Consider the following 26,775-nt stretch of genomic DNA (forward strand, 5'->3'; position numbering starts at 1 on the left):
GGGAATTAAGATTAACTTACAACTTGGTTTACAGCCACTGAAAATATTATTTCAGACAACGATACTAGGAGTGGAGCAAGAGGGCACCTATTTCTTATGGGATGCTATTTATAAAAATCATCTAGGAGGTTAATGTGGACTCCACCAACATGGCCAAGGGAAAGAAGGGTGATGAACTCACCACAACCACAACCACGCTAAAGCAAATAGGGATTGCCCATTTGTTTCCTCATGTGAAGTGGTCCATTTTTGAAGTGAAGATAAAGCTTTCTAATGATCTTCCTTTGAAAAAGGCCACCACTAGCCACATAACTAATAAGAGCAACCTTTAACCTTAACTTTTCCCTCAAACCCAAACACAAGCCTCTCTTCCACCACCAAAATCGAAAACAAAAGCCCATGTACCTAAGCCACTTCGCATCCAATCTTCATCTAACTCGAATGACAAGCTCATTTCCTTCCATCTCTTGCACTACTCCCAAACCTAAGTCACCATCACCTCCATCACAACCAACAAAGGAAGAGCAAAGGCTTTTCAAGTGCACCAAGACTCTATCTCAATTGAGGCAAAAGAGAAAATAAGGAAAGACGAAGAGTTGGTTGTTGAAGAAGCAAGAATGTTTGAGGAAGCATTATGTTTGTTTACTAAAGAGCTCACCAACCCAATAGTTTCATATAACTTCTTTGGACACAAATTCTGGTCTTTATCTACTCAACCATCGTCTTACATAGATGAGGGTCTATGACCAACTCAAAAAAATGTGTTTGTTGTACAGATGACATGGTGCGAAGCTACTCTTACTCCATCAGTCCAATCGAACACTACCCTAGCAATAGTCCAAGTTAAAGAAGCACTTGTTCCCTATCTCTTTGATCTGCCAACATGGTTTGCTAAAATTGTTGTGCCTAAATTCCCCACATTAGTTAAACCATCTCGCCTTGTCGATGACATTGCATATTTGTCTATTGAGGTCATAATCGAGGTAATACCCCTACATGAAGACACATCATTGGTGGATTCAAACCCTTGAGAGCCAAAAAAAAACTATCAATCCTTTATGCCCTGAATATTTTTTGAGTTTGAGAGCATAAACTCTAAAAAGGAGAGAAAGAGAGAGAGAGAGAGAGACAAAGATGTAATGATTGTAGGAGAAGTGTACCATTGAAGATGATTGGGTACCTCTAGTCATGGATGCTACCAAGAGGTTTCCTTACTTCAATGAGAAGGAGTATATCATCATGTTCTACAATGAAGCCCCTAAGATTACCATCAGACCAAGGAATACCTTGCAATTGTTATGAGGCCTACTGGTCTTAACAACCCACCACGTCTAGATGCCCAAACCACTAGCTCATCTAGCAACAATGCAATGAAGATCAAAATCTTATTTATTTGAAAGCTATTTTGGAGTTAAGCTTTGAGGGAACCCCTCATCATTTGTACCCAAATGCTTGGTGAGTTATACAGGCTGTGGATGATTTAGTCATGGACCAAGTTCTTTATTGTTGATACTTATCCCAAGGTTACTTTCTAGTTCATCTGCAAGGGTAAGGAGAAGTTGAGGTCATACTTAGAAGATGTGCGCTACATGAGGTGTGCCAAGTGCCATTGGTGCTTTCAACAAAGACAATGTTAACACATGTCCTATGTCATGGGAAGAAGCATGTAGGTCTACCCAATCCCCTCTAGTGTTATGCCTCCCATCTCCAAAAACATTATTTCCACTCAACACAAAATCTACCGTTATTTCTCTCTTTTCTCTATTTCTTTTCATATATTTTTACCTGATAACATTATTTTTCTTTGTAGAAAAATTGTTCCTTTGCCTTCTTCTGACCAACCAGGTTCATCTATTCCACCTCAAGCTCTTCCCCTTCCAACAAAAGTTGAAAGGAACGACTTCCTTATTGGTCTCTTCAAAGCTCTTCATTTCTCTTACCAAAAGCAAACACACTTTGAAAGTAAATTCTAGAAGTTGCTTAACATTAAGTTGAGTTGTGATAAGGAGGAAGACTAATTTCAAGGGGAGATGCACTTCTGCACAACCTTTTTGCTTGTGCCAAAAAGGAGAGTAGATTATGTTTTTGAATGAGCTTTTGAACAAATTTTTGAAGAATTTCTTTTTATTGTTTTACGCAATATGCTTTGATATGTTTGTCGATATTACTACATTTTTACTATATGCACATATAATGCCTTTCAGATCATACATGTTTTCAGGGGGAGTCCCCTATGCATTTTATGTCATGTTTATGTATTCTTTGATATGAATATTTTAAATAAGTATGCTCTGGTATGAACTAGTAATGCTGTGAAAAATAGACTTTGCCTTAATAATATATGATATACTCTAAAATTAGTATATCATATGCAACATTGGCTCTGATACATGATCTGATAACTACGTTAGGCTCTAAAATGCAACATAGGCCTTAATATACATGATAGATATCATATGCTCTAATAGACATCTGAGGCTCTTATGTGTAATGTATGCTCTAATGCAAATAAGTCAATATGATCTCTTTGGTAGGTTCTAAAAGAACAAGCATGCCAATATACATATCTGTTTAGTCACTAATAATGCTTTGAAATGTCTAATAAGATCATAAGAATATGCGAATATACATGTCTTGAATAAATGTATGCATAAAATTGAACTACTCATATAATCTTATACATTATGTCTGATAGATACATTCTTGTACTACTCTGATGATTTTATAATGCTTCCACATCTTAAAAAAACTATTAAATTATTTTCTTTAACTAAGTTATGTTCGCAAAACTCACTTCGTCTTAATCAACAAAAATATTTTCTAAGACAAGAAAAACCTTAGTTTCAAAAACATGTTATTAGTCACCATCAAAAAGGGGGAGATTATTAGGTCTAAAAATGATCTTTGATCCCTCAAACTTTCAAGTTTTAATGATAGCAAATAAAATGTTTTTCTAAAGGGAAAATATTTCTACAAAATATAAATCAGAAGATGCATAAGACACAAATCTTTAGACAAACGATATGTCACCAAATGAAACATATAATTTTTATCTCATAAAGTCTTAAATACGTATCATTTATTATGAGTAACAACTATTTTGTGTAAGAATGATTGATTCCTTATCAGGAAAAACAAAGAAAGCACATTGGAAATTACAAATATGTTAAAGTCATGTTGTGCACGAGAAACAAGGATAGGCAAATCCTTAAAATCACGAAGAAAGTTAGTAAAAGTTAATGTAGAACGTGCTCTTAGTTGACACATGCCACATAAAGTCCATTTGGTTTCTAATGCTAATAAGTAGCCTCCTAATCAGATAAGAAGCGATAATTTGGTGAAATATAATTAATGTAAACATTTAATGCTTCAATGGACACTGCCCATCTTAAAGGACTCATAATGAAGATAGATGAAGCAAGCTTGTGAGGAACCCTCAAGGTTTTGTAATGGTCATCTTCATCCAGGCTACTATATAAAGAACTTCAAGTTAGAAAGAAGAAGAGAGTTGCCAACCAAAAGGAGAAAATATTGTACAAATATTTTATTTATTCTTTCTGTAAAGACGTGGTTCCCAATTGATTGTATCACGTCTCGTCTATAAGACGAAACCATCTATAAGATTATGTCCAAATATAGTTGTTGTTAATGGATTGAGTCTAGAGAGGTTTGTTTGTTAAAATGAATATTCGTTTGAGTCTGAAGAGATTTGTGTGTAAAAGAATACTCATTTGAGCATGAAGAAACTTGACTATAAAAGAATATTTGGTGTTGAACCCTAAAGAGACTTTATGTTGAAAGAGTACTACACTCGTTACTGTTAGCAATACTATTTTATTACTAAAAAAAAGTACGAGTTTTTGATAAATATTATTCAATTTCCCTTTTTGTGTATTCTTTTTTTTTTATTTTTCACAATAGTAAATAAACTAGAGTTAAAAAAAAAATACCCCTTCATTTTTCATTGATATTTACATGAGAACATATTTCATTGAAAAATACTACATTTATTTATAAGAGGACAATATAAGTTATTGATTCTATGACTACAATATAATAAGAAATATAATATATATTTTATTAATATTTCAAAATTACATATAATATTATTAAAAATAATATTTAGAAATTTTAGAGTCAATAATTATAAATTTAAATGAATATTTTAATAAATTTAAAAAATTATATTAATTTTTTTAAAATTCGTAGAAAAATCACATGTAAAATTTCCTACGAGTTTTAATTATCAAGAAACTTATCTATGAATTTTAAAATTTGTAGGAAATCTACATATTATAAAATTACACAAAAATTACTTGTGAAATTTTCGGATTTAAAATCCGCATGAAATATTTGCAAAATTTCTTACCAATCTTAACAGTGGTTGATAAAATCCAAAATTAATGAACAAAACACTACATATCTTTTTTATACAATTTTAACCTTTATTAAAACAACATTATAATAATTAATAAAGATTAGAAAAATCTTTTTATATAAAATTTTTATGTACTCATTATTTAAAAGGAGACACTACGAAGACACATAATGTCTTCTTTTACAAATTGAACACAGACAATCTTTTTCAATCTAATTTGAGTTTTTGGCATTTAAAAAAGTCAATATTTAATCTCTAATTATTTAGTTGAATAACATGAATCTCTCTTTACTTGTACTAATTCAAGTTTGTGAAGACAAATATCTATATATTTATCCATTTTCTCAAATTCTAATAAGAAAGAGAAATTTTATCTAGTTAATTCCATGTATTTATTACCTTTTTATTTAATTGAGATGTTAATTAAATAATAATATTTTAAATATATAATTAATGCAACTGAAAAAATAATAATCTTATGTAAAAGAAAAGAAAAGTAAAAAATGATATTAAAACTATAATATTTAGTTTTATGTTATAGTCTTAATTATTTTAGTATCTTCCAAATTTTTTATTTCAAACTCCCCAACATAAATTTACTCACTTTATTCTTCATGTAAGAATTTTTTTTTTTTTTTTTTGGTAAATACTTCTCCAAGCTCCAACTTCATAATATTCCAACCTCAAGCGTGTGGTTCAGCGGTAGGGGTTGATCTACGCTTAAGTAAAGTCAGGGGTTCGAATCCTGCCTTGTGTATGCAGTCTAATTAAATTTTGAGGCCAGCTATCCCACTCTTTGAGGTGCCTCCGACGTAGCGAGAAGATTAGTCACTCCTATCGACTCTAGATACTCTAAGGATGAACAAAAAAAAAAAACTTCATAATATTTCAAAAATTATAGTTATAATCGGGTAAAAACAAAAGTAATTATTCACAATTCACAGTGACGTCGTACATGTACCTTAAATTAAACAAACGAGTACTTTCAAATAATCAGAATTCAGAATAGCTTTACCTACACGCACGTTCCTGGCTTTGTCACTGTGGACTGTTTGTTGCATTTGCATGTGCTGCTTCCCATTCCGTTTTCCATTTCCATAACCCTTTTTCTCAAGATTCTTCCTTTTTCCTCACTCTTTCTGAAAAACCATGGTGGGTTTCTCTTTCTGAAGGCGAAAATAAACAAACGTGAACGCAATTGGGTCATCATCGTCTTTGTTACCATTCATTTTTTGTTGTTGTTTTTGCATTGCAATTGTTTCTTAAGATGTGCTGATCAATTTGCCTCACGTGTGTGCATTGTTTGATCAGAATATAATTGCGGGAGCTTTCAAGCCTCCATGCAAGATCTTAATCGCTTTTGCCGATGGAAGAACTCGCAAGCAGGTGTGTTGTTGGTTAAGGCGCAATTCACTGATGTGAATGAATGAATTGAATGAGCCCTTATTTTTTTTCACATCATGTTTAAAATTTGTGCTTTATGGGGCTTCCTTATTTTTATTTTATGTTATTTTGTTCTAGTCTATTGGTGTGAAAGTTGGACCTTTGTGTGTGTATCTCAAATAAGCTTTTCATAAAGGAAGCTCTTTGTGCCTCTTTTCATCAGAGCCAGAGTGCTGTAACCAGTTAAATTGGTTTGGAACAACAATTGCGGCCACAATGTTAAGGTTTTTTGTGGTCTTCGATTGTCTGTATTTGTTTGCAATTTTTCATAATATCAAGGATTGCGACTAAGAGACCACAATTATGGCTGCATCTACTGTATTTGTTCATGATTTTCCATGATATCAAGGATTTCAACGAAACCAACCACAAAAGTGACTGCAACATAAAACTTTGGACTTATGGGAGGAATAAATGGTTTCAATATCAGAATCCATGGGCGTTTATACATTTGCTCCTTATCTGACCCGCATGTGGCATGAAATTCATGTCATGTCTAGTAATGATTTGATTGGCATGGTAATGAAAAAATGGGCTAATTTATGTAACAGAAAGTGGCTAGCCCACATTGGTGACTTGGTCTTTACGTACCAATGTTCAGTTTCTGAATTTTTATTCAAGGTTTGGGATGTCTGGTTTGGTATTTTGTTGTTGTTCTTTCTTATAGTAACATGTTAATCCCTCTACGTATATTATTGCTATGGGAAAACTTTCTGTTGTTTGTTTTGTTACTTCCCCATTATTGTTATGTAAATTTTTATTACTATAACACTAAGTAGGATTTGGATTTCATTCATTTTTTAAAAGTTCTTAACAAGCCCATCATGATTTACTCTTTTGTACTCTCTCATGTTTGCTAGGTTCGCATGAAAAAGGAAAATGGCCAAATGGTCATGGTTCCTCTTTTTCAAAGTCATGAGAATATAGTTGGGGAGGTACGCTACATGGCATCATCAACTGTTGTGTTTTACCTTTGATGTGGGGATTTTGTTCTGTTAGTAAACTGGAATATAATTGTTGAAACTTCGGTACCAGGTTATTATAGAACCTACAAACGGGAAGAAGGTCGAACATAATGGTGTAAAAATTGAGCTTCTTGGTCAAATAGGTGTGTTTCCTTTCCAATTTTTTTGGTATAAATCTAGGATTGCTCTCTGTAAATTCAATATCCGTTTTTACTGATGGTAGTACCCTTTAATTGCATCTGATTTTTATTTATGTGTTTTTGTGTTTGTTACTTTACATGAAAAATAGTGTTTAGCTTGGATCGGTACAAGTATATCCATATTTATTTATTTATTATTTATAATTTTGTTTGTTTATTATGACCTGAGCTTGGGGTTGAATGTAGATATATCATATTCAAGATAAATAGCAAAATGGAAGCTGGATTATTTAGTTCTTAAAATTGTGAAAAGCTTTTGTAATCAAAAGTTTTTGTATTCATGTTATTTTGTATTTTCTCCATGGGAATTGTTGGTATATGAAGTTAATTTTGTGTACAATGACTTCTGTAGGGCATTATTTTTTAGTATTGTGTGTATACAATGAATGATGCTCCATTAGCTCATTTTCTTCCTTGCAGAGTTGTATTTTGATAGAGGCAACTTCTATGACTTTACTTCTCTAGGTAAGTTTAATCTTATAAAACTCTTATCTTTCCTTTTATACCTTTTCCTGTCTGATCTGTTACTATTCTCAGCTTTTCTTTTAGAGGTTTGAATAATTACATATTCGCTTATCATACTTATAATACATGGCACATCTAAATCTTGTTTATATTTAAAAGCTCTAATATGCATTTTTTTTTTATTGCCTTGTCCCCTCCAAAGTGGCTTGCTCTCTTTGTGGGGAGCATCATGATGCTTTTGATGTAACATTTCTAAGAGTTTATATGATAATTTGCTGGAGTTTTTAACTCACTGTAATTTATGTGCAGTACGCGAACTTGATGTTCCTGGAAATTTATATGAAAGGAAAACATACCCATTTGAATTCTCCTGTGTTGAAATGCCATATGAATCATACAGTGGAATCAATGTTCGGCTTAGGTAACCTTGAATTTTCAATTCCTCTCTGTTTTTCTCTGCTTTTCTTCAATAAATATGTTGGAATAATTCAATTCTCTAGAGTTCATTTTTAAAATGGCAAGCAGCTAACAGTTAAAGATTATTGAACTGAAATTTAATATACTCTTGTTGGAAACAAAAGAGAGAATGGGGTAAGGAGGTAAAAGGTGGCTACTTTGTTGCTAGAGTCAAGAGCACTTGATCAACTTGGCTCTAATAACATGTGAAAGAAACACTTCACCTAGAAGCATAATATTGTCTGTTGGAAATATTTTTGTGAAAAATATAGAAAAATTGGATCTTGTAGACAAATTGAAATTAAAATTGAAGATGAAAAATTGTTATTTAAAATCACCATAAAAATTCATAGAAGAGGATGCCTATATATAGGCTTACAATCAATTTGAAATTCCTAACAAATTTCATCTACTAAAAACTCTATTTATTGAGATTATATCGAATAAATGAAAACAAAATATAAAAGATAAAAATGTAACAATAACAAATAATCTATCTAAAATATATTCAAAATTTAAAATTTAAATAAAGGAAAATCTCATAAATCTAACACTCATCCTTGAGATTTGCCATGAACATCACAAATTTTAGTTTCATGATCTCCAAAACTTGATTTTTGAAGTGCCATGTCATCAAGTTGTTGCACATCAATTTCTTGACCCAAGTCATTGTCTTTCATTGTCATTCAATTTAATTCTTCCTCCTATCTTTAAATACCATTTACTGGGATTTGTCATATCAAATACATCTTGCATGAAAGTGTGACCAAATCTTTCATGCCAAACATTACTCATCAATTTGAGGAATAAAATCATGATCTTCAACTAAATCAAATTTCAAATAAAAAACTGTTTTTGGTCATCTCAATCTTTGCAATCTCTAAACCATGTTCATCCATGTTAAAACAATAATTCTCTTTAAAAGAGCCTTCATACCCATTCCTTAACATTTGTGGAACACTAAGAAGATTTTGATCCAATTTTGGAATGTAAAGAACCATCTTTGACAATTATCATACCTTTCTTAGTTGAAATAGAAATTGTTCTTTTTCCATTGGCTTGCACAATTTCACCATTTCCCATCTTGACTTTCAATTCAATTTATTTGTCAATGGAGATAAAAAATGATAAACATTTAGTCCTGTGACTAGTGCAACCATTGTCAATGAGAAAGTATTCAATTCTTGAGATGCTATAAATAAATACTCATCTTCATCATCATTTTTTTTTTCAATCACATTTGTCTGCTTTTCTAGTTGTTGTTCAGGTTGATTCTTCTTTAATTTGCAATACTTTTCTCTATGGCCATTTTTATTGCAAAAATTACACTAGAAAAGGGTTTATCTTTAAACCAACAATCTTCTTTAGCATGGCTGGTTCTTTGGCAATGAAAACAAGGCAAAAAATTTCCTTTTCTCGAAGAATCTTCAATTTTTCCTTTGTTCTTATTGAAAGTTTGTGACTTTCCAAAATTCCTTCCATTGTCTTTGAACAGCTTCATCATTTCTAATGAAGACTCTTTGCTCTTATGCGTGAAGCTTGCTTGTCAATTTAGTAATTCTAAGAGTTTGCAAATCACTAGACTCTTCAATTGCAGAAATCTTGGCTTCAAATCTTTCTGGCATTAAAACCATGATTTTTTCGACAAGCTTCTGATCTTTTAAATGATGTTTCACCAAGAATTCGCATTTGGTTCACAACGTCCATTAATCTGTCATAATTATCTTTCACAGATGCATTCTCCTTCATCTTCATCAATTCAAATTCTCTCTTCAAAGTGAGAAGCCTAACAAATTTGACTTTGCTAATGCCTTCAAATTCATCTTGAATCTTGCCACACACCTGTTTAGGTGTTTCCAAGTCCATGATTTTAGTAAAAACATGATCTACAAGTCCTGCATGTAGGCAAGTGATGACTTTATCTTTCTTCAGCTTCTCCTCATAAGCTTTAACTTGTGCAATGGTTGGATTTTCTCTCAATGGTGGTGGGTCAACTTCAGAAATTACAATGTTCCATAAACCTTGAGATCTTAAAACAAATTTCCTCATGACGGCCCAAATATGATAATTTTCACCATTAAACATTGGAATTGCAGGTGAATTGGTGAAAGTAGACACCCTTGCACCAAAATTGCTTGAGCAATAAATCACTCAATTTAGCATTCAACCTTACTGTGTTTAGCATTCAATAAAAATTTTCCTCATAGCTAGTAGGAAATATTTTGAAACAAGCTCTTGATACCACTGTTGGAAATATTTTGTGAAAAATATAGAAAAATTGGATCTTGCAGACAGATTGAAATTAAAATTGAAGATGAAAAATTATTATTAAAATTATCATAAAAATTCATTGAAGAGGATGTCTATGTATAGGCTTACAATCAATTTAAAATTCTTAACAAATCTTATCTACTAACAACTCTACTTATTGAGATTATATTGAATAATTGAAAACAAAATATAAAAGATAAAATTGTAACAATAACAAATAACCTATCTAAAATTTATTCAAAATTTAAATAAAGGAAAATCTCATAAATCTAATAGTTAGCTTATTCATAATATCGGTGCCTTATCATGATAACATTTTGTTTTGGCTTCTAAGCTTTTCCTTGGATTATAAAAGCTACAATACAGCAAATGATTGTCGTCCCAAAGTCTTATAAATTGTAAAGAATATTGTCTGTCCAGATTTACTGAATTACAGCGCACACAGCTATTTTCATGCACCACTATAACATATATTTGTAATAAGTAACAGCTGTTATAGCCATCCTAATATATATCTGCTACTAGTTACTCTCCTTATAACTGTCATTGTATCAGTCATTCTTGCCCTCTATGCCTTCTCCTAGAACACACACCATGGGTGGTTTAGTTGATTTGTGGACTAGTTGGGTCGTCCTCTAACCAATTTAAATCCATGGTTACCATTAGACTATCTTAATAGTTGATTGTGTTATTGGTTGTGTCTTATTGTTCTCGTTTTACTTATTTCAATCAATATTGTCATCAGCCAAAAATTTACTTCAAGGTATAAGGAAATGAACATAATGGTTTAACTGAATGTGTTAGATCCTCTTTTGGCAATCATGCAGGTACATTTTGAAAGTGACAATTAGTCGAAATTATGTCAACAACATTGTGGAATACATGGATTTTATAGTGAGTTGATTTTCTACTATATAATCATGACTTTCAAAGCTTGCTTGCTACACATTTCCAATTGTTTTTTATTATCATATGGAATTTTTGTGGGTAAGTTGTTCTTGACCGTATGTTTGAATCATGTGAAAACAAACAATAATATGACCTATATGATTATATAATATTTACATTCAACTGTCACCATATTCCCTTTTGATTCTGTTTTTGTATATATGTTCATCTGTTTTTGTAAATTATTTCCTCAAATATTCTCAACGTACATCAAATGCACTCTAGTACTACTAACTGAATTAGTTTCAAGACAACGAGGCAGGCACTGTGTGAAAATTCTAGAAACCAAATTTGTGGTAGACACAATGTTTAGATAGTTTTTTTTTAGATAAAAGAACTTTATTGAGAAAATGGGAAAAGATTAGAAAATAGAAGGAAGGATAAGAAATAAGGAAACCTCCAACCTCCTCCTTAATAAAAGTTCAAAACAGAAAACATGTCTGTTATTAAGACTTCATTAGAAAAGAAATGTGCTTTGCATAGAAGTCAAACATCTAATTCTGTCCAAATAAATGGTGTGGCATTAAATCATTGTTAAGAATAGATTTATGCTGCAACTTAATTCACTATGTTGTATATTGATTTTTCCTCTTAAATTATGACAATGTCACTTATTTGATTATACTTTTATTTCCTCAACTTTTGAACCTCTGTCCTTTTTGTAATATCAAATTATTTGTGAAAGGTGCTGCAATGTATTCATTTTGTGGTCCTTATACGCAGATAATTATGGTGACCTACGAAAAATTCACAGTTTTCTTTTTAAAAGGGGCCCTTTTTCTGGGTAGAAAGTGTGACCAGTACTAAAGATTTTGAATGTTGTATATTATAGAAGTAAACCGAATCATCTATTGGATTTGTATATTACAAAGCATAACGGAGGAACTTTTGTGCCTCAAGCCTCCAACATACTGTTTCTTGCTTGATCGTGCTATGACAAGATTCTATGTTTTTTTCTACTCTGGTTGTTGTAGTAATTACTGTATATATTCCTTTTTATGTCAATTTCAGGTTGATACAGAATAAATTTTTTATTTTTCCTAAATTAAACCTTTATTTTTATTACTATCTCTTTTCAGGTACACAATTATTCTCCAGCTCCACTGATTAATAACAGCATTAAGGTGAGTAGTGTATGGTGGTTACCAGTAGATGAATATCGCTAATTGCCTAATAGACAATGTACTGTAAAGTTTTGGTTGATCACATTAAATTTGTATTTTTCCATTCATGTAATACCATATACATGCCTTGCTCTGATTGATGCTGTTATGTGTTTGCTCAAGTTATATGGTTGTTTTTAGTTCACAAGTTATATGGTTGTTAATCTAATGGTATGTCCTGATGAGAATTGGTACTGCATAATATCAGCTCAACTTTTTGTTTCGTTTATGCTTAATGCAGATGGAAGTAGGAATTGAAGAGTGCTTACACATAGAGTTTGAATATGGTAAAAGCAAGTGAGTCTGAAATAGATCATGATTAAATATACTTCTTCAATGCTCTTAAAGAAGATTAAAGGAAACTTGCTTGTAGTAATTAAAAAATTAACAGGTATCATCTGAAGGATGTCATCGTCGGCAAAATATATTTTCTTCTGGTGAGAATCAAAATAAAAACCATGGAACTTGAAATCAGGCGCCGAGAGTCAACTGGATCTGGGACCAATACATATGTTGAGACGGAGACCCTCTCAAAGTTTGAATTGATGGATGGTGTTCCTGTCCGAGGTTTGCAGTTTTTATAGTATACTTCAGTTCTTTGAAAAATAAAAAATGATTCTCCACTCTATATAATATGCATGATGTTTGTCTTGTAGTGAGTGTTTGGCAAAATGGCATCCCTATCCTAATCTTGTGTTAACAGATATGTTGAGTTTGATTATGCATTGGATGTTGGAACTTGTCTCTGATATTAAAAAGAAATGATGCTATAAACATTAACCTAGATTAGAGTTAGAGGAAATACAAAGAAAAACATACTAAGTACTATGAAATATTAAAAAAGAGGACAATGGTAAAAGGAAAAGGAAATAAACTCAGTTCACATAGATCTTGAGATCTATATTTCTATTTTATTTTGCCTCCCCACTTTTTCGTCTCCCCTACATTTTTCACTTTTATAATTTTTCTAGGAATAATAATATTTTTTAAGTGTTTGGTGCATACATTATTGTTGTTTTACCTGGTCTAATGTAATCCCTTATTCAATGTTTGGAAATTATCTTGTATTTTTAAATATTTAGTTGAAAAATTAATTGGAATACTAGACTAGTGGATAAGTTTTATTCTGGGAATAAAGGGGCAGTGGATGATGGGGATAAAGGAAACAGAATAGAATTAGTTTAACTCAACACAAATGTATAGTGCAATAATCAAATGAACACACATCATATTTGTTGAAAGTGAGTATAATTAATCCCAGTGCAAGATCTTTAGTAACAATTTGCACAATTTCTCGTTCAATACAAGAAAAAATCATTCTTTTTCATAATATTTGTTATTGTGAATAATATTTTAATGGTTGTAATTAGCATACACTAAATACTTTCAAATTTTAACTAATATTTTGCTTAGTATTTCAATTCAGGTTATTGTAGTTTATCATACTTCAAATTTGTACATAGTTATATATTAGAATTGTTGATATTGCTTCTTCAGGAGAATCAATTCCTGTGAGATTGTTCATGAGTCCATATGAGTTGACCCCCACATACCACAACATCAATAACAAGTTCAGTGTGAAGTATTTTATAAATCTTGTTCTTGTGGATGAAGAGGACAGACGGTACTTCAAACAGCAAGAAATCACAGTATATCGGCTAAATGAAAAATCCTGAATCTTATGACAGAGGATTAGGAATTATTCTTTTTGTGTCACCACTTGTGAGTGGTAAGTTTTCTAATAATGTCACTGTAGTTACTTGAAAGTGGATACTATTCTATTCTATTTTTTTCCCTTTTCATCGATGGGTATGTAACTATAACTATCTCCTAAATTTTAACATCCAACTTTGCCCTGTCATGTAAAGGAACTTAAGACTAGAAAATGAATTCTAGTGATACATACTCTACACTTGAATAGTGTTTGATCTAACTCTTTTGGGGATTTTCCTTTTAAAATAAAAATGTTGAGTAAGACACAGTTTCTTAAAGTTCTTAAAAATTAAGGACGTTAACTTATAATGTGAAAAAATAGAGAAAAAATATATATCATTTTCTCCCTACGTTGTCCTCTTTTTCCCTCGCTCTCCTCTTTCTCTCTTGCATCATGTCTTTTAAACAAAAACAAAAGAAAATAGTCAAACATTTAGTTTACTTTTTAAAAAATTTGGTTTTAACTTTGAAGTAATTTTTAAGGGGAAATAAAAGTTGGGTATTGCTTTTTCCACCTCGTACATAATTTAGTTGAACATTTATGTGTGTCTACATGCATCAGTGTTTTAAGAATAAAAAACTCCAGTTCATAAACGTTAATCTCCTACGAAGTTTTACTTTGCAATGTGGAAAAAGGTTTTATTGGCATGTCTTTGTAATGGGTGATCAAATGATTTATGCAGATTACTTTTCGGCTTTAAAATGGTGGTGCTGATCATTCACAAATGGAACATTTAAATACGAGTCTCCATGGATAACAAGCCAACCTGATTCATGTAGAATGTAATGGTATGCTAGAGCTATTGCTTTTAGCCATAGCATGACAGCAAACCAAGAATTTGCGTATCAATCTTCATCAAAATTTTGATTTTATTTACAGGAATTCCTAGTAATTTCAACATAGAAAAGTTGCTTGACATTATACATCCACCTAAGATCTTGTAATTATTCTTGTTGGAGTATAAAACATTCAAATAATAAAAAAAAATAACTTTTAAAAGAATAATCCTACTGCTAGACCTCAAAATTGAAGCCCAAGTTTTAATGGGTTATGCATTTTTAACATTTTCAACCCTATACCCTGGGACAATGAAACTGGTTTGAATTGTCGTTTTCAACAAGAATATTCTATTTTCAAACGGATCATACTTCACATATAAATAGAAGATGAATTCAAGTCACTGTCTTTTTAACATTGTTGTTGGTTGAAATTTAATAAATTTTGTAGATTTTGCATTTCACTTAATAATGGAAAGAAAATAATATTAATAAGAGTGGTAGAAAAATGTTGCTAATGTAAAAGTACATGTACACTCCATGTTATTCGGTACCTAAATTGAGAAAGAGTAAAGAAAGAAGTGTAAATATATTAAGATTTAAGTCATATGTTATAGTAAAAGATATAGTAAAAAATACGTATTTAGCTTATATAAATTTACCAAAGATTCTTAAAATGCCTGACCCTGACAAACTCTCCATTAGTTAGTGTTGTGCTCTAATTTTACTCGTAACAAAAATTATTGACTAAATATGATCATTCAGGATTAAGAAAAAGTTGATTGCTTAAATTTGAAACATAAACATATTTAACTATACAAGATTCAAGAGTATGGACTACGCGTACACTCTACGTGCATATTTAACAAATCATCATCATTATTATTATTATTAATATTAAGAAGAAGAAATCATTTTTATTTTTATTTCATACTACTGAACACTTTGATGTTATTTTTATGTCAACACTTATATAAACGGGCTTTTACAAGTACAATGAAGTGTGTTTTGGATTGTTGTTAAAAAGGCATTAAACGTTTGTTTGCAACATTTCAAAACACAAAATAAAGAAGCAACAACACTGATGGATTAAAAAAAAAAATAGTGAGTTACGTTCAATGAAATGATAATCCAAACATACAGTAACAAACCGAGAAAATAACTATTGAACAATAATAAATTGTTCCAAGAAGTTACAAATAACTGTCAACGAAACCAACTTTTAACACCGCCAAACCTATTTTCTACATAGATCCCCAAATACATGATGTCTTGTATGCTGAATGGGAAGATATATTGTTTTCTTCTGTTCTAGTATTGCGTGGTTAATATGAATATAAAAACATAATTCTAAAAAGATAACACTACAGAATATTACTTTGTTTAAAAAAAAAATTTGACCATATAAAATTTTAGATATTCTAAGATCTGTTTTTTGCTCTTTGCAACTCAAACAATTCCTGGTCCAGTTTGGCAATTAAGTCAATGTCCTTAATCGTATGACTTCAAGTTTAGCCAAATTAATTCATAGATAAAACATCAAATATACATAAAAAAACAATGAACTAGTATTTCTATTTATCATTATATATCTTATGGCTAAATATATACTTGGTCCCTAAGTATTTTTTTCAAGAAAAACTACTTTATTCTATGTTTTAGCCCTTGGAAATTACAAAAAACTATATGCTTATAGGCTTTGATGGCACATTAAACACGTACTATTCTTGCTAAATTCATGTTTTTAGTCTTTGGTGGCAAATATACACTATCAGGAACCAAAAATATATTTATGGTGATATTTAATACATTTCTAGATTCCTATACCACAAACACCTTGATAAGATTATGGATTCACAAAAAGACATTTTGATAACTCAAGATATGCTAAATGGATATCAAATGACTACCCCATCTCAACTTCACAATGAACAAAGCTTTATACTTTCAATTCAAAGGCTATTTCCATTTTCTACTTGATTGAATAAAAAAGGCTGTTTACCAAAAGAAAAAAAAACACACACACACAAACACAAACACAAAACAAAACAAAAGCTTAAAAAAATGGGGGAAAAAATAGTAAGTTCTGCAATATATAACGCATCACAACAACCTCCTATGATATAAAAAATATGCTTAGTATGTAGGTTAAATGATCCTGCTCCGATCAAATTTATATTTTGAAGATAAATAACCTACAACTGAAACCTCACGAATGAAACACCAGAAATAATTTAAGACTGTACCCTCACACTCTTCTGTGAGCCTTTTAGCTTAAGTATGACAAGTGAGTACAATTATTACTAATCACCTCTATGCTACACAGCTGAATAACAATATCAGTAAAATAAGGATGTGCACATCATAGCAATTAGCTTCCTCAATCAGTTGAATAAGAATATCAATGCATCTCATTGTACACTGGGAAAAACAAATTTCTATCACAGTAGAATGTAAAAACCATAAGCAATGCCACACCTTCGAAACAACTAAAAACAGTCACAAATTACTATTTACTCCTTCAATGTTGAGGTTGGTGAAACACATTGGAAATAACCTAATTGCATGATATCCTACTTTAAATGGAATTTTGACCTCACAATAACCTGCTGAGGGACTTGATAAGTAATTTCAAATTCTTTCTTGTAGCTTCATCACCAGTGAAACCCAAAATATCCGAGCTAACATTCTGCCATAATGCAACAAAAATTAATTAATTGAGAAGAAAAATCATTAATATTAGACATAAATACGTTTTTAATCCCTCAAATACGAAGTAAATTTATTTTTGATCTCTCAAATTTAAAATTGATTTTTTTAGTCCTAGTAATTTGGAAAAATATTTATTCTAGTCCCCAATACTAAATTTTAATTTTGGAAAAATAAAACTTATGTATTACTAAATTTATCACACAAAATTCATTTACTAATATTTTTGTTAGTGAAAATATCACATTAAACTTAATCGATTTTGTATAATTATCTCAATTTATCACCATCATGTATGTTACTGATGATCCTAAGGAACTAAAATAAGTTTTTTGGAACTACAGAGACTAAAAAGATTAATTTTAAATTTGAAGGACTAAAAATAAATTTATCCTAAATTTGAGGGACTAAACACATATTTAAGCTTTAATATTAATTATACTTTCAGGACAATAAAAGTTAGGGTAAAAATTTACCTCAATGTTCTTCAAGGTAAAAATAAGAGTATATATGGACTTTTGGAGCAGTTCAGTGTTCTCAGGGGTCATAATGGATGAATGAACCCTTCTGCATTAGCATTGAATGATTTCTATTAATCAGAATACAAGAGGGTAAACTAACCATTGTACTTGAAGAATGTTCTGAGAGTAAAAATAAAGATTAAATCAACATATTATATAAGTTCAATTATCTTAAGCATAATTGTCAAGGATCTATGTGGTTAAGCAATGACACTAGAAGCATGACATTATCTTAAGAGAACTCTCAAACCGTATCCATTTCATATTTTGGAACAAAAAAAAAACACTAAATAACCTTTACTTTTCAAGTTGATTTTGAAATTAAACACACGTCATTTTACCATTTATAGTGTGTTTGGAAAAGATTATTTCCCTTACTTTCAGCTGTTTAATGAAAAGAAAGTTGTTTGTGAGATAAGCTGGTTGTGTGGAACCACAACTTAAATTTGCACACAGCTTTTTTTAAAACGAAAATAAGTTGTTTTGTACAATCAAAAAATTTGAAACTTATGATTATTTTCCAACAGCTTTGTGTTCTTTTTTTCGCAAGTTACTACATAAAAGCTGAATTTTTGTCGTATCCAAACAAAATCAAATATCCCAATTATTGAAATAATCTAATTTTCACAGATTTCCCAAACACACCCTTATTATTCCTTGAAGAAAAAGGAAAGAACCTACAAAGAATGAACACCTCGACATTTTCTCTATCCATTTTGCTCATCTTTCTCCAACTTTTCCTATCCTTTTAATCTCTCAATTTCACAAAATATATTTTTTTTCATTTATTCTTCATTCCTTTCTTCCACACACAGCTGTGTAAGAGAACATTACATGTCATTTCAACTTTTAGAGGATAATGATAAAAATAAGACATGATACATTACAAGTTACATTCACATCATGTTGTGACCTAAACTGTCAAGTCTCCTCACTCAGGATCTATCCCAAGATTAAGATGTTCACAAGCTTAATGGCATCCGCTACACTAATAACAATAAGCTGCATGGTTATGTATATGCATGCATGCCAAATTAGAGAAAAACAGATGCCAGAGAGGTTCACAAACTAACCTCAAATCTTCAGATGCTTGTGTGAGGCTTCGGGTTAAATTCTCAACTTCTTTCAACAGATTACTATCACGGACTTCAGTCAACAAAGGTTGAACATCTTCAGCCATGGCTTTTATCTGTTACATCACTACATCAAATGGAAAATATGGGTATGAGAATCCATGATAGAATGGTATGGTATAAAAGGAAACTATATATATATATATATATACACACACATATACACACAGATATACACACACATACCTAGAACAAAGAACTCGAAACCCATAAATATTGATGTAGGTGCATTTAAGACACTGGATTTTAAATAATATTACTATCACACTGGCTATCAGTTACAAAAATGTCTATAATGTAATACATAGATGCAGCCAAAAAAAATGAGTATAAGTCCATAATAAGTTCCTCAGAATCTGGATGAAGCCAGATGGTTTTATATGGAATGTGTTGTTTACTTCTGCTTACAATTGCTAGATGCAATTGCAGCCAGGATGACCAAGGAGAATGACCCAAAATATTAAATAAATAAAGTATCTACAAGAACATGGATATTAAGTTTCCAGAATGCAATGACATGTCTTTGAAAATCAAGTTCCATCTGCTAAGTTCATTAACTGCTCTAAGGGTGCATTTGAAAGAGGCCAATGCGAAGCCTATTTGAGCTTATGAAAAGTAGCTTAGGACTTCTATAAGCTCCTTTTAGCTTATTTCAATCAGTTTCTTGGTGCAGCTTACCAAAACAAGCTCTTTTGCTTATGAGTTTTCATGGTCAAATTTATGGGTTATGGCATAGGCCCTCTTGAGATAAAAAAAAAATTATTGAATAAGTGTGAAATTAAGTTGTTTAACCAAACAATTCCAAGTTAGTAAAATCTGACACTTATGCTGAAAAAGGGAATAAGTTAGAATCAATATAATAAAACAAAATTCCCAAATCAAGTCTTTCAAACAGAGAATTCTATGGCATTAAGAAACAATCATGTTCTAGTTTCTAATACTATAACAAACAAATTCAGGCAACCATGAACCATCCATTGTCTTGGCAAGAAAATTGATTAATTCAACAGTCTAGTTTGGAGGATATTACCATCAATAAAGCACACTAGCATAAGAATATCACACCTTTGTAAGAAGAGGTTTCGCTTCTTCAATAATTGAAGCAGCCCGTTCAGCCAATGAATAGCTATTGGCAATGCCAATTTTCTCAACATCTTGCCCAAGGCGGGTAAATATCCCAACCAAGGCATCCAAACTTACTCCTTGGTAACCTTTAATCTTCTCTCTATCACACACAATGAGCCCTTCTTTAGAACATTCTTGGTCAAGTGGTCCAGTTGAAGGTGTTGGAATAGGATCACGAGGAGTAATGTCAATTATAGTTTCCATAAGAAGACCTGACTGGTTAACTTCAACCAATGAATTCCGTGGTATGATTGTTTTATCATCTTCAATCTACAAGTAGAAGAACCAAAGGTTTAAACTGATATAACACACCAACTAAATTTACATAGTTTAAAACCAAGCAATATTTTAATACTGAAATGTTAGGACAGAGGAAGTGAAACAAGGTTTCATGTTCATCCAAAAGATTAAGTTATTAAGAGGCACCTCAACAATAGCTTCAATACTTCTTAAGGAAGGATTCACACGAATGACGTCACCAACAGTCACCCCTCTGATCCTCACAGGTGTTCCAGTGCATATACCACAAGCCTGATCAAACTCAAATGTTGCTGTGTACTTCCTGAATTTGGAACGTATTTGGAAACCCTTCAACCAGGCCAAACTAAGTGCAAACAGAACTGCACCTGAAACTAAAAACAGTCCAACCCCACCTTCCCATATACTCCGACCACCAAACCCAAAATCACTTAATGGACGCAGTGTTTGCCTCCAAAGGGTACGAGGAATGTCCAAAACAGTGGCAAGAGGATTCTTTGATCCTGAAGCCGGTGATGGTTCAATATGCCCTGCATCTGCAGATGTAGCTCTTATCCTGTTGATTTTTCTCTGGGGTCTAAATGGAAGACAGGGCACACAATTTACAGAACTTCCATGTAGAGTAATGAGAGATGAAGATAAAGCACTTGGCAATGTTGAAGCATGCAATGGAGGGTTCCTGATCATCTTTGACCAAATGTCCTAACTCCCAAATACTAATATCCCCAATGTTGAAGTGCAAATGATTCAACACAACAGAGACTCCAGCAGCAAAAATTTCCCTAGAAATCATAAACCATATATACCTTATCAACAATACATACATAATTAAGGGACAAAAAGAGCTGAAAAGAACAAGAACCAACAAAAAAAAAAGAGGCAATAACACAATCAATTTCAATGGATTTAATTATACAAGCAAAACACAATTCAATTACCAATGGAGCCAGCATTGAATGAGGTACGCAAACAAGAATCCAATACTCAATCAAAGCTCCAAGAAAATAGATTTTAGATTTAAACTTAATAGTGTGTTTGGTTTCACGGTGAGAATAATGATTGATTTTGACCGCTGTCAAACTTGATTTATAAAAATATAAATGTTTGGATATTAATAGGTAAAATTAACCTTGCCACAAAATCTCAAATTGACTAGAAGTGATAAAAAGTAGCTTTTGCAAATTTCCACCAAGTTTTATAGCAAACTTGCTATCAAGATAAAAGCATCCATAAGTCACTTCAGTTGAAAATCAGTTTTAACCAAAATCAATGTTACAAATGCACATCCAAACACACACCAAATGTGTGGTTGGGAACCAATTAAATCAGGAAAATAGCAGTTCTTTCTTTAAACTCAAGCACAAAGCTGAGAAAACTAAAGGAATTTATTTCTCCAAAAATTAAGAAGAATTGAATAAAACAAATCGCACACTAAAAGAAAGTCTTACACCATACCTTATCACCTTTCCAAGATATACTAATACAGTAGCAGAAATGGAGACCAAAAAAAGACATCAAATTGATACGACAAGAGAAAAGGACCAAAAAACAAAAAACAGGGTTTTGACTAGCACCCAATTCCCATTTCAAAAACAAAATTCTGGGTAACAAGAGAAACACCCCAACTCAACTATGACATTTTTTGCCACACAAAGGGGTTCCACCCTAAGCAACAACCATCAACCTATTCCGGAATCAAAATTTGTGATGGAAACTGAAAGGGCAAGTAAAAATTCGCGGTGTGGAATGGGAATTAACATTAGTCGCATTGGTGCCACTGTGAAATTGAGGACCAAATCACAAAGTGTGGTTTTCAAACATACCCGAGAATTGAAAGAACAAAAGATAGTGATTAGTGCTCCATGCTTTTCATTTTCATGCAGTCAAAGAAGAGAGAGAAAGTGGGAGTGAAGCTACAGAGATCCGTATGCAATAGCTGGAGCCATGGAGGGTGTGAGTGAGAATATACCAAGAGAGAGAGAGAGAGAAGAAGGCACTTGGAAGGTGGAACCTAAACACAGCCCAACGTTAATCCCATAATGGGCCAAACCTTGTTTTCTGCTAAATTAATTAGGTGAACATTGCTTTTGGTACTCCCATTTTTGCTATTTTCATCTTCTTTTTTTTGTGGTTAAGTTTTAGTTTAACAATGTCTTCCTACACGAATTTGGTTTTGTTATTGCGGAATTATACCTCCAAAAGTGTAATAAAACAATGTTTTAATGTCTTTCTAAAATTTTAATTAATATCTCATTGATCTAATCTAAGTTTAATTATCATTAAAATTTGACTAAGCATTAGGGGTGAAATTCCTCTTTTAGATTTTTGTTAGTTTCTGATTTAATAAATAAAGTTTTGTGTTAAATTAAATATTATTGAATTTTGGTTAGCATATTATTTACTCTAGTGATGGATAAAAAAAATTAGATAATAAGACCAATATTTATATATAAATATTGTAATGTTAAAAATATTATATATCTATTAAAAGTATATTTAAAAGTATAAATATGTATCATAATTATTCCTTATGAATTTTCATATCTATTACTGTGTAATTAAGAGGGAAACAAAGCATAAACTTAATTTTCATTGAAAATATATTATCTAATTTTAGCTTGTTTATTTGTCTTATATCTTTTTTAAAGGTCGAATCTAATTTATATAAGTTTGGTTTGACCTACAAATATATTTAAGTTTGGTTTGACCTACAAATATATTTAAAGATCTATTTTATAATAATTTAATATTAAAAATATGAAAAATAAATAAATAAATATGTTAGTTTTCATAAAATCGAGTTTAATTTGTTTATTTGATATTAGATAATTTTAATTAATATAAAATTTATAATGATATTGAAAAATAGTTTAAAAACATATATTATAATACGATATTCGAATAAAACATAAATTTGACACCCTTTACTATTTAGATTTTTTATATTAGTGTATACAATAAGTAGAAAACGAAAAAGGTAAATGTATATGTTGCAAATTTCATTCTTATGAAAATTTAAATTTTATATCAAGAGTTGTTGGTTCAAGTAAATTTTGTGTTTCTTAATCAAAGACTAAGATTTAATTTGAGATATCACTTTACTCTTATAGGAGTTGATTTAGTAGAAGCAAGTTATACCTTCTTATTAAACTAAAACAATATGACTATAATTTTTAAAATATATTACATTTATATGATGACATATTTATATAATTAAAGTTAATACACTCAATAACTCACAATCTATAATCTATATTAATTTTTAAAGATTCAATCAATGAATTAAGAGTTCTTAAATAATAGATCAAGTTTACAAAATTTTGTAAAAATTAAAAATAATTTGATACTTCATTTTCAAATTGGCATATATTCATAAAAACTTATTATACGTCAATTTGAATACATGTAACAAAATATCAAATAATTTTTAAATTCTTTAAAAATTGTAAATTTAATCTATGCATTAAGAACTTTTTATTTAATGGATGGATCACTAAAATTTGATATTGAACATGAGTTATTAAATGATAGACTTACTATTGGAGTAAGTGGATTCTTCCTCTCTCTCAGACACACATATATATGAGGAGGGATCAAATTAGTTCAAGAGTAGTTCTTAGTTAAGTTATTTCACTTAATAAATCATTTTGTATGTTGAATTCTAATGATTTAATTGTCAAATTAAAAGTTTTAAATGTATAGATCTCTCTATATGTGTGTGTGCGCATGTGTATGTGTTAGCGTGTGTGTGTGGAGTTATAACTTGCTAATGTATTCCTTCTATAAAAAAAGTGGGTGTACATTAGTAAACTTGATATGTGTTGTGTTATTATAGATCTCTCTATATATATGTGTTGTGTGTGTGTACATGTGTGTGGAGTTGCTAACTTACGCTTGTGCTTTAGAAGGAACAAGTTAACAAGTTACACTTGAGTACATTTTAAAAAATATTGTAGTTATAACTTGCTAATATATTCCTTCTAAAAAAGAAGTGGGTGTACATTAACAAATTTGATATATATTTGCTTATTTACACTAACTTGTTTTTTAAAAGGAGTAAGTTAACAAGCTACACCTAGGTACATTTTAAAAAAAATAGTTATAACATGCTAACTTACTCTTTTTAAAAAAAACAAGCGGGTGTAAGTTAGCAAATTCAATATATATATATATATATATATATATATTATGAGAGATGAGAGGGTTAAAATATAACCCTTAGATTAATTTTCTCTCACTTGATTAAACTCCAAATTTTCTCTCACTTGATTAATCTAAGGGTTATATTTTAACCATTTCATCTCTCATAATAAATTTCCTCTCACTTGATATGTTCCCTATATATAATATATATATGAGGAAAGATCTACTTATTCTAAAAATATGTCTACTTAAACTTATTCAATTCAATAACTCATATTCTACATCAAATTTAAATGATCCAATTGTTGAATTAATTTTTTAATACATAAATCAAGTCTGCAATTTTTTTTTAAATTTGAAAATTATTTAATATTTAATTTTTTAATTCAAATCAACGTATAAAATGTTTATATGATAATCTATCAATTAGAATTAATGAAATGAAGTATAAAATATTTTTAATTTTTTAATTTATTTTTTAAATTTGTAAACTTGATATATGAATTAAGAACTTTTAATTTAACATTTGAATCATTGAAATTTGATGTATAATACATGAGTTATTAAGTGGTGTAAGTCTAAGTATATTTATTTTTAGAGTAAGTAAATGATTGTAAAATGTTAGTGGAAGCAATAGGCTTTAACTTAGATATGTCATTGATTGACTCATTGTTGAGTGATCTTGGAGGTGTCATCCTCTATCTACCATTTTTATTAATCAAAAAGACTTTAAATTGAATTAGATTTAAATTTCTTTGGTAAAGTCTTAAGTTTAAATATTATAGATCGGAATAACTTAATTGAAAAGGAATATTTAATAAAAGTGACAAACTAAGTTTTCCAATAAAAATTACTCCCTTCATTTCATTTTATTTAATATTTTGGCAATTTTTTATTTATTTCAATTTGATTGTCATTTTATATAAATGCAACATTAAATATTATTTTTCTATGGGATAAACTTAGGTACAGTTACTTAGAGGTTGTTAATGTTGTTCTCCAATCAAAATTGAAGATTTATTTCGATAATATGCACTTATTACATTTAATGCAGATCTCTTTCATATACATTAACGTGTACTATATTGAAGTAAATCTTCAATTTTGATTAGAGAATAACACCAATTACACATAAAGAACTATACCTAAATTTTATTCTTTTCTATTATATCATTAACTATTATTACTACATTCTTTAATTATTGTTGAGAATTTAAAAGTTTAAAATATATTAAAAAGTTACAAAATTTATTTTATAAAATCAAACATATTATCTTATATAAAAACATTGAATAACCATAATATTACTCCCTAAGTCTTGTCTTGTATTAAAACCATAAACAAAACACAAAATAAAAGGGTGCAATAGTTATTAACAAAGTCAGGAAAAACTTTGTTTCGGTACTATACGGAGTAATTTGAAAGAATTTTTTTTTTTAAAAAAAAAATAGCACTCTTCAATGAAACATTTATGCATGGTCTTCTTCTGTGGGGATAGCTTGCTGGCAACCTTTCTTTCAACTGGACAAGGAGGTTTTGGGGACCTCGATGGATGAGACGAGGAGAATGTTGTTTCATGTCTTCTTATAATTAATGGTATGGGTAAACACTGAAAACCAAGTTGAGGATTAGATGTTGATTTTTGGCAGAGTGTTCTGTCATCTTTGGAACAAACAAAAACTTTAACAAGAGGTAATAGCTCTTCGTTATTACGCCTTTGAGATCCATGGTCTTATATGTGAATGGATATATATGGTTAAAATCCTCTTTTTTTTTTTTTAATTTATATACTTTTACTTATTTTACTTTGTAATCTTTATTCTTTACTATTTAATCTAAAAACACCCTTATGGTAATAAATAAAAACATTATCTTTCATGAATATAATTAAAGATATTTTAGATGATTAAAGATATTTTAGTTAATGTAATGTATATTTTATGTAAATTGTAAAAATTAAATATAATTAATAAATTTTCTTAATCTATGTAAAATTAGTTATTTTTGCATATACACGAGTCATGGGAGAGTAACTAATTTATCAAAACCTATACAAATAGTTAAGATGGTTAATTTTCATTAATATTGTCATATAATTAAATTTCAT

At 30.3% G+C, this 26,775-nt stretch overlaps 2 protein-coding genes across 5 annotated transcripts; one reads left to right on the top strand and one right to left on the bottom strand.

The window, feature by feature from the left end:
* The first annotated feature begins 5,368 nt into the window (after positions 1–5,368).
* Positions 5,369–14,945, top strand: LOC109809740 (vacuolar protein sorting-associated protein 26A). 3 transcript variants are annotated; one of them, XR_002240684.3, is made up of 12 exons: positions 5,373–5,530; positions 5,690–5,764; positions 6,682–6,756; positions 6,857–6,929; positions 7,407–7,451; positions 7,761–7,872; positions 11,006–11,072; positions 12,206–12,250; positions 12,531–12,586; positions 12,681–12,856; positions 13,787–14,018; positions 14,686–14,945. XR_002240684.3 is itself a non-coding variant. In XM_020373128.3 (11 exons), the coding sequence occupies exons 3-11, from the start codon at positions 6,688–6,690 to the stop codon at positions 13,963–13,965; spliced, it is 822 nt and encodes a 273-aa protein (XP_020228717.1). In that variant the 5' UTR covers positions 5,369–5,580; positions 5,690–5,764; positions 6,682–6,687; the 3' UTR covers positions 13,966–14,217. The 3 variants fall into 3 exon arrangements, 2 of the variants coding, with proteins under 2 accessions (XP_020228717.1, XP_020228716.1); XM_020373128.3 differs by lacking the exon at positions 14,686–14,945 and having other exon boundaries at positions 5,369–5,580; positions 13,787–14,217; XM_020373127.3 differs by lacking the exon at positions 14,686–14,945 and having other exon boundaries at positions 13,787–14,217.
* A 2,173-nt stretch (positions 14,946–17,118) lies between these two features.
* On the bottom strand, positions 17,119–22,553 carry ABCI15 (trigalactosyldiacylglycerol2). 2 transcript variants are annotated; one of them, XM_020372521.3, is made up of 6 exons: positions 22,349–22,550; positions 20,694–21,307; positions 20,208–20,537; positions 19,083–19,198; positions 17,965–18,055; positions 17,119–17,468 (listed from the first exon to the last, which is right to left on the bottom strand). In XM_020372521.3, the coding sequence occupies exons 2-6, from the start codon at positions 21,210–21,212 to the stop codon at positions 17,376–17,378; spliced, it is 1,149 nt and encodes a 382-aa protein (XP_020228110.1). In that variant the 5' UTR covers positions 21,213–21,307; positions 22,349–22,550; the 3' UTR covers positions 17,119–17,375. The 2 variants fall into 2 exon arrangements, with proteins under 2 accessions (XP_020228110.1, XP_082924275.1); XM_083068149.1 differs by lacking the exons at positions 17,119–17,468; positions 17,965–18,055 and having other exon boundaries at positions 19,110–19,209; positions 22,349–22,553.
* Between the last annotated feature and the right edge of the window lie 4,222 nt (positions 22,554–26,775).

This window comes from Cajanus cajan, chromosome 2 (genome assembly GCF_000230855.2).
Source record: "Cajanus cajan strain Asha chromosome 2, NIPB_CcT2T_4, whole genome shotgun sequence".
Taxonomy (NCBI): domain Eukaryota; kingdom Viridiplantae; phylum Streptophyta; class Magnoliopsida; order Fabales; family Fabaceae; genus Cajanus; species Cajanus cajan.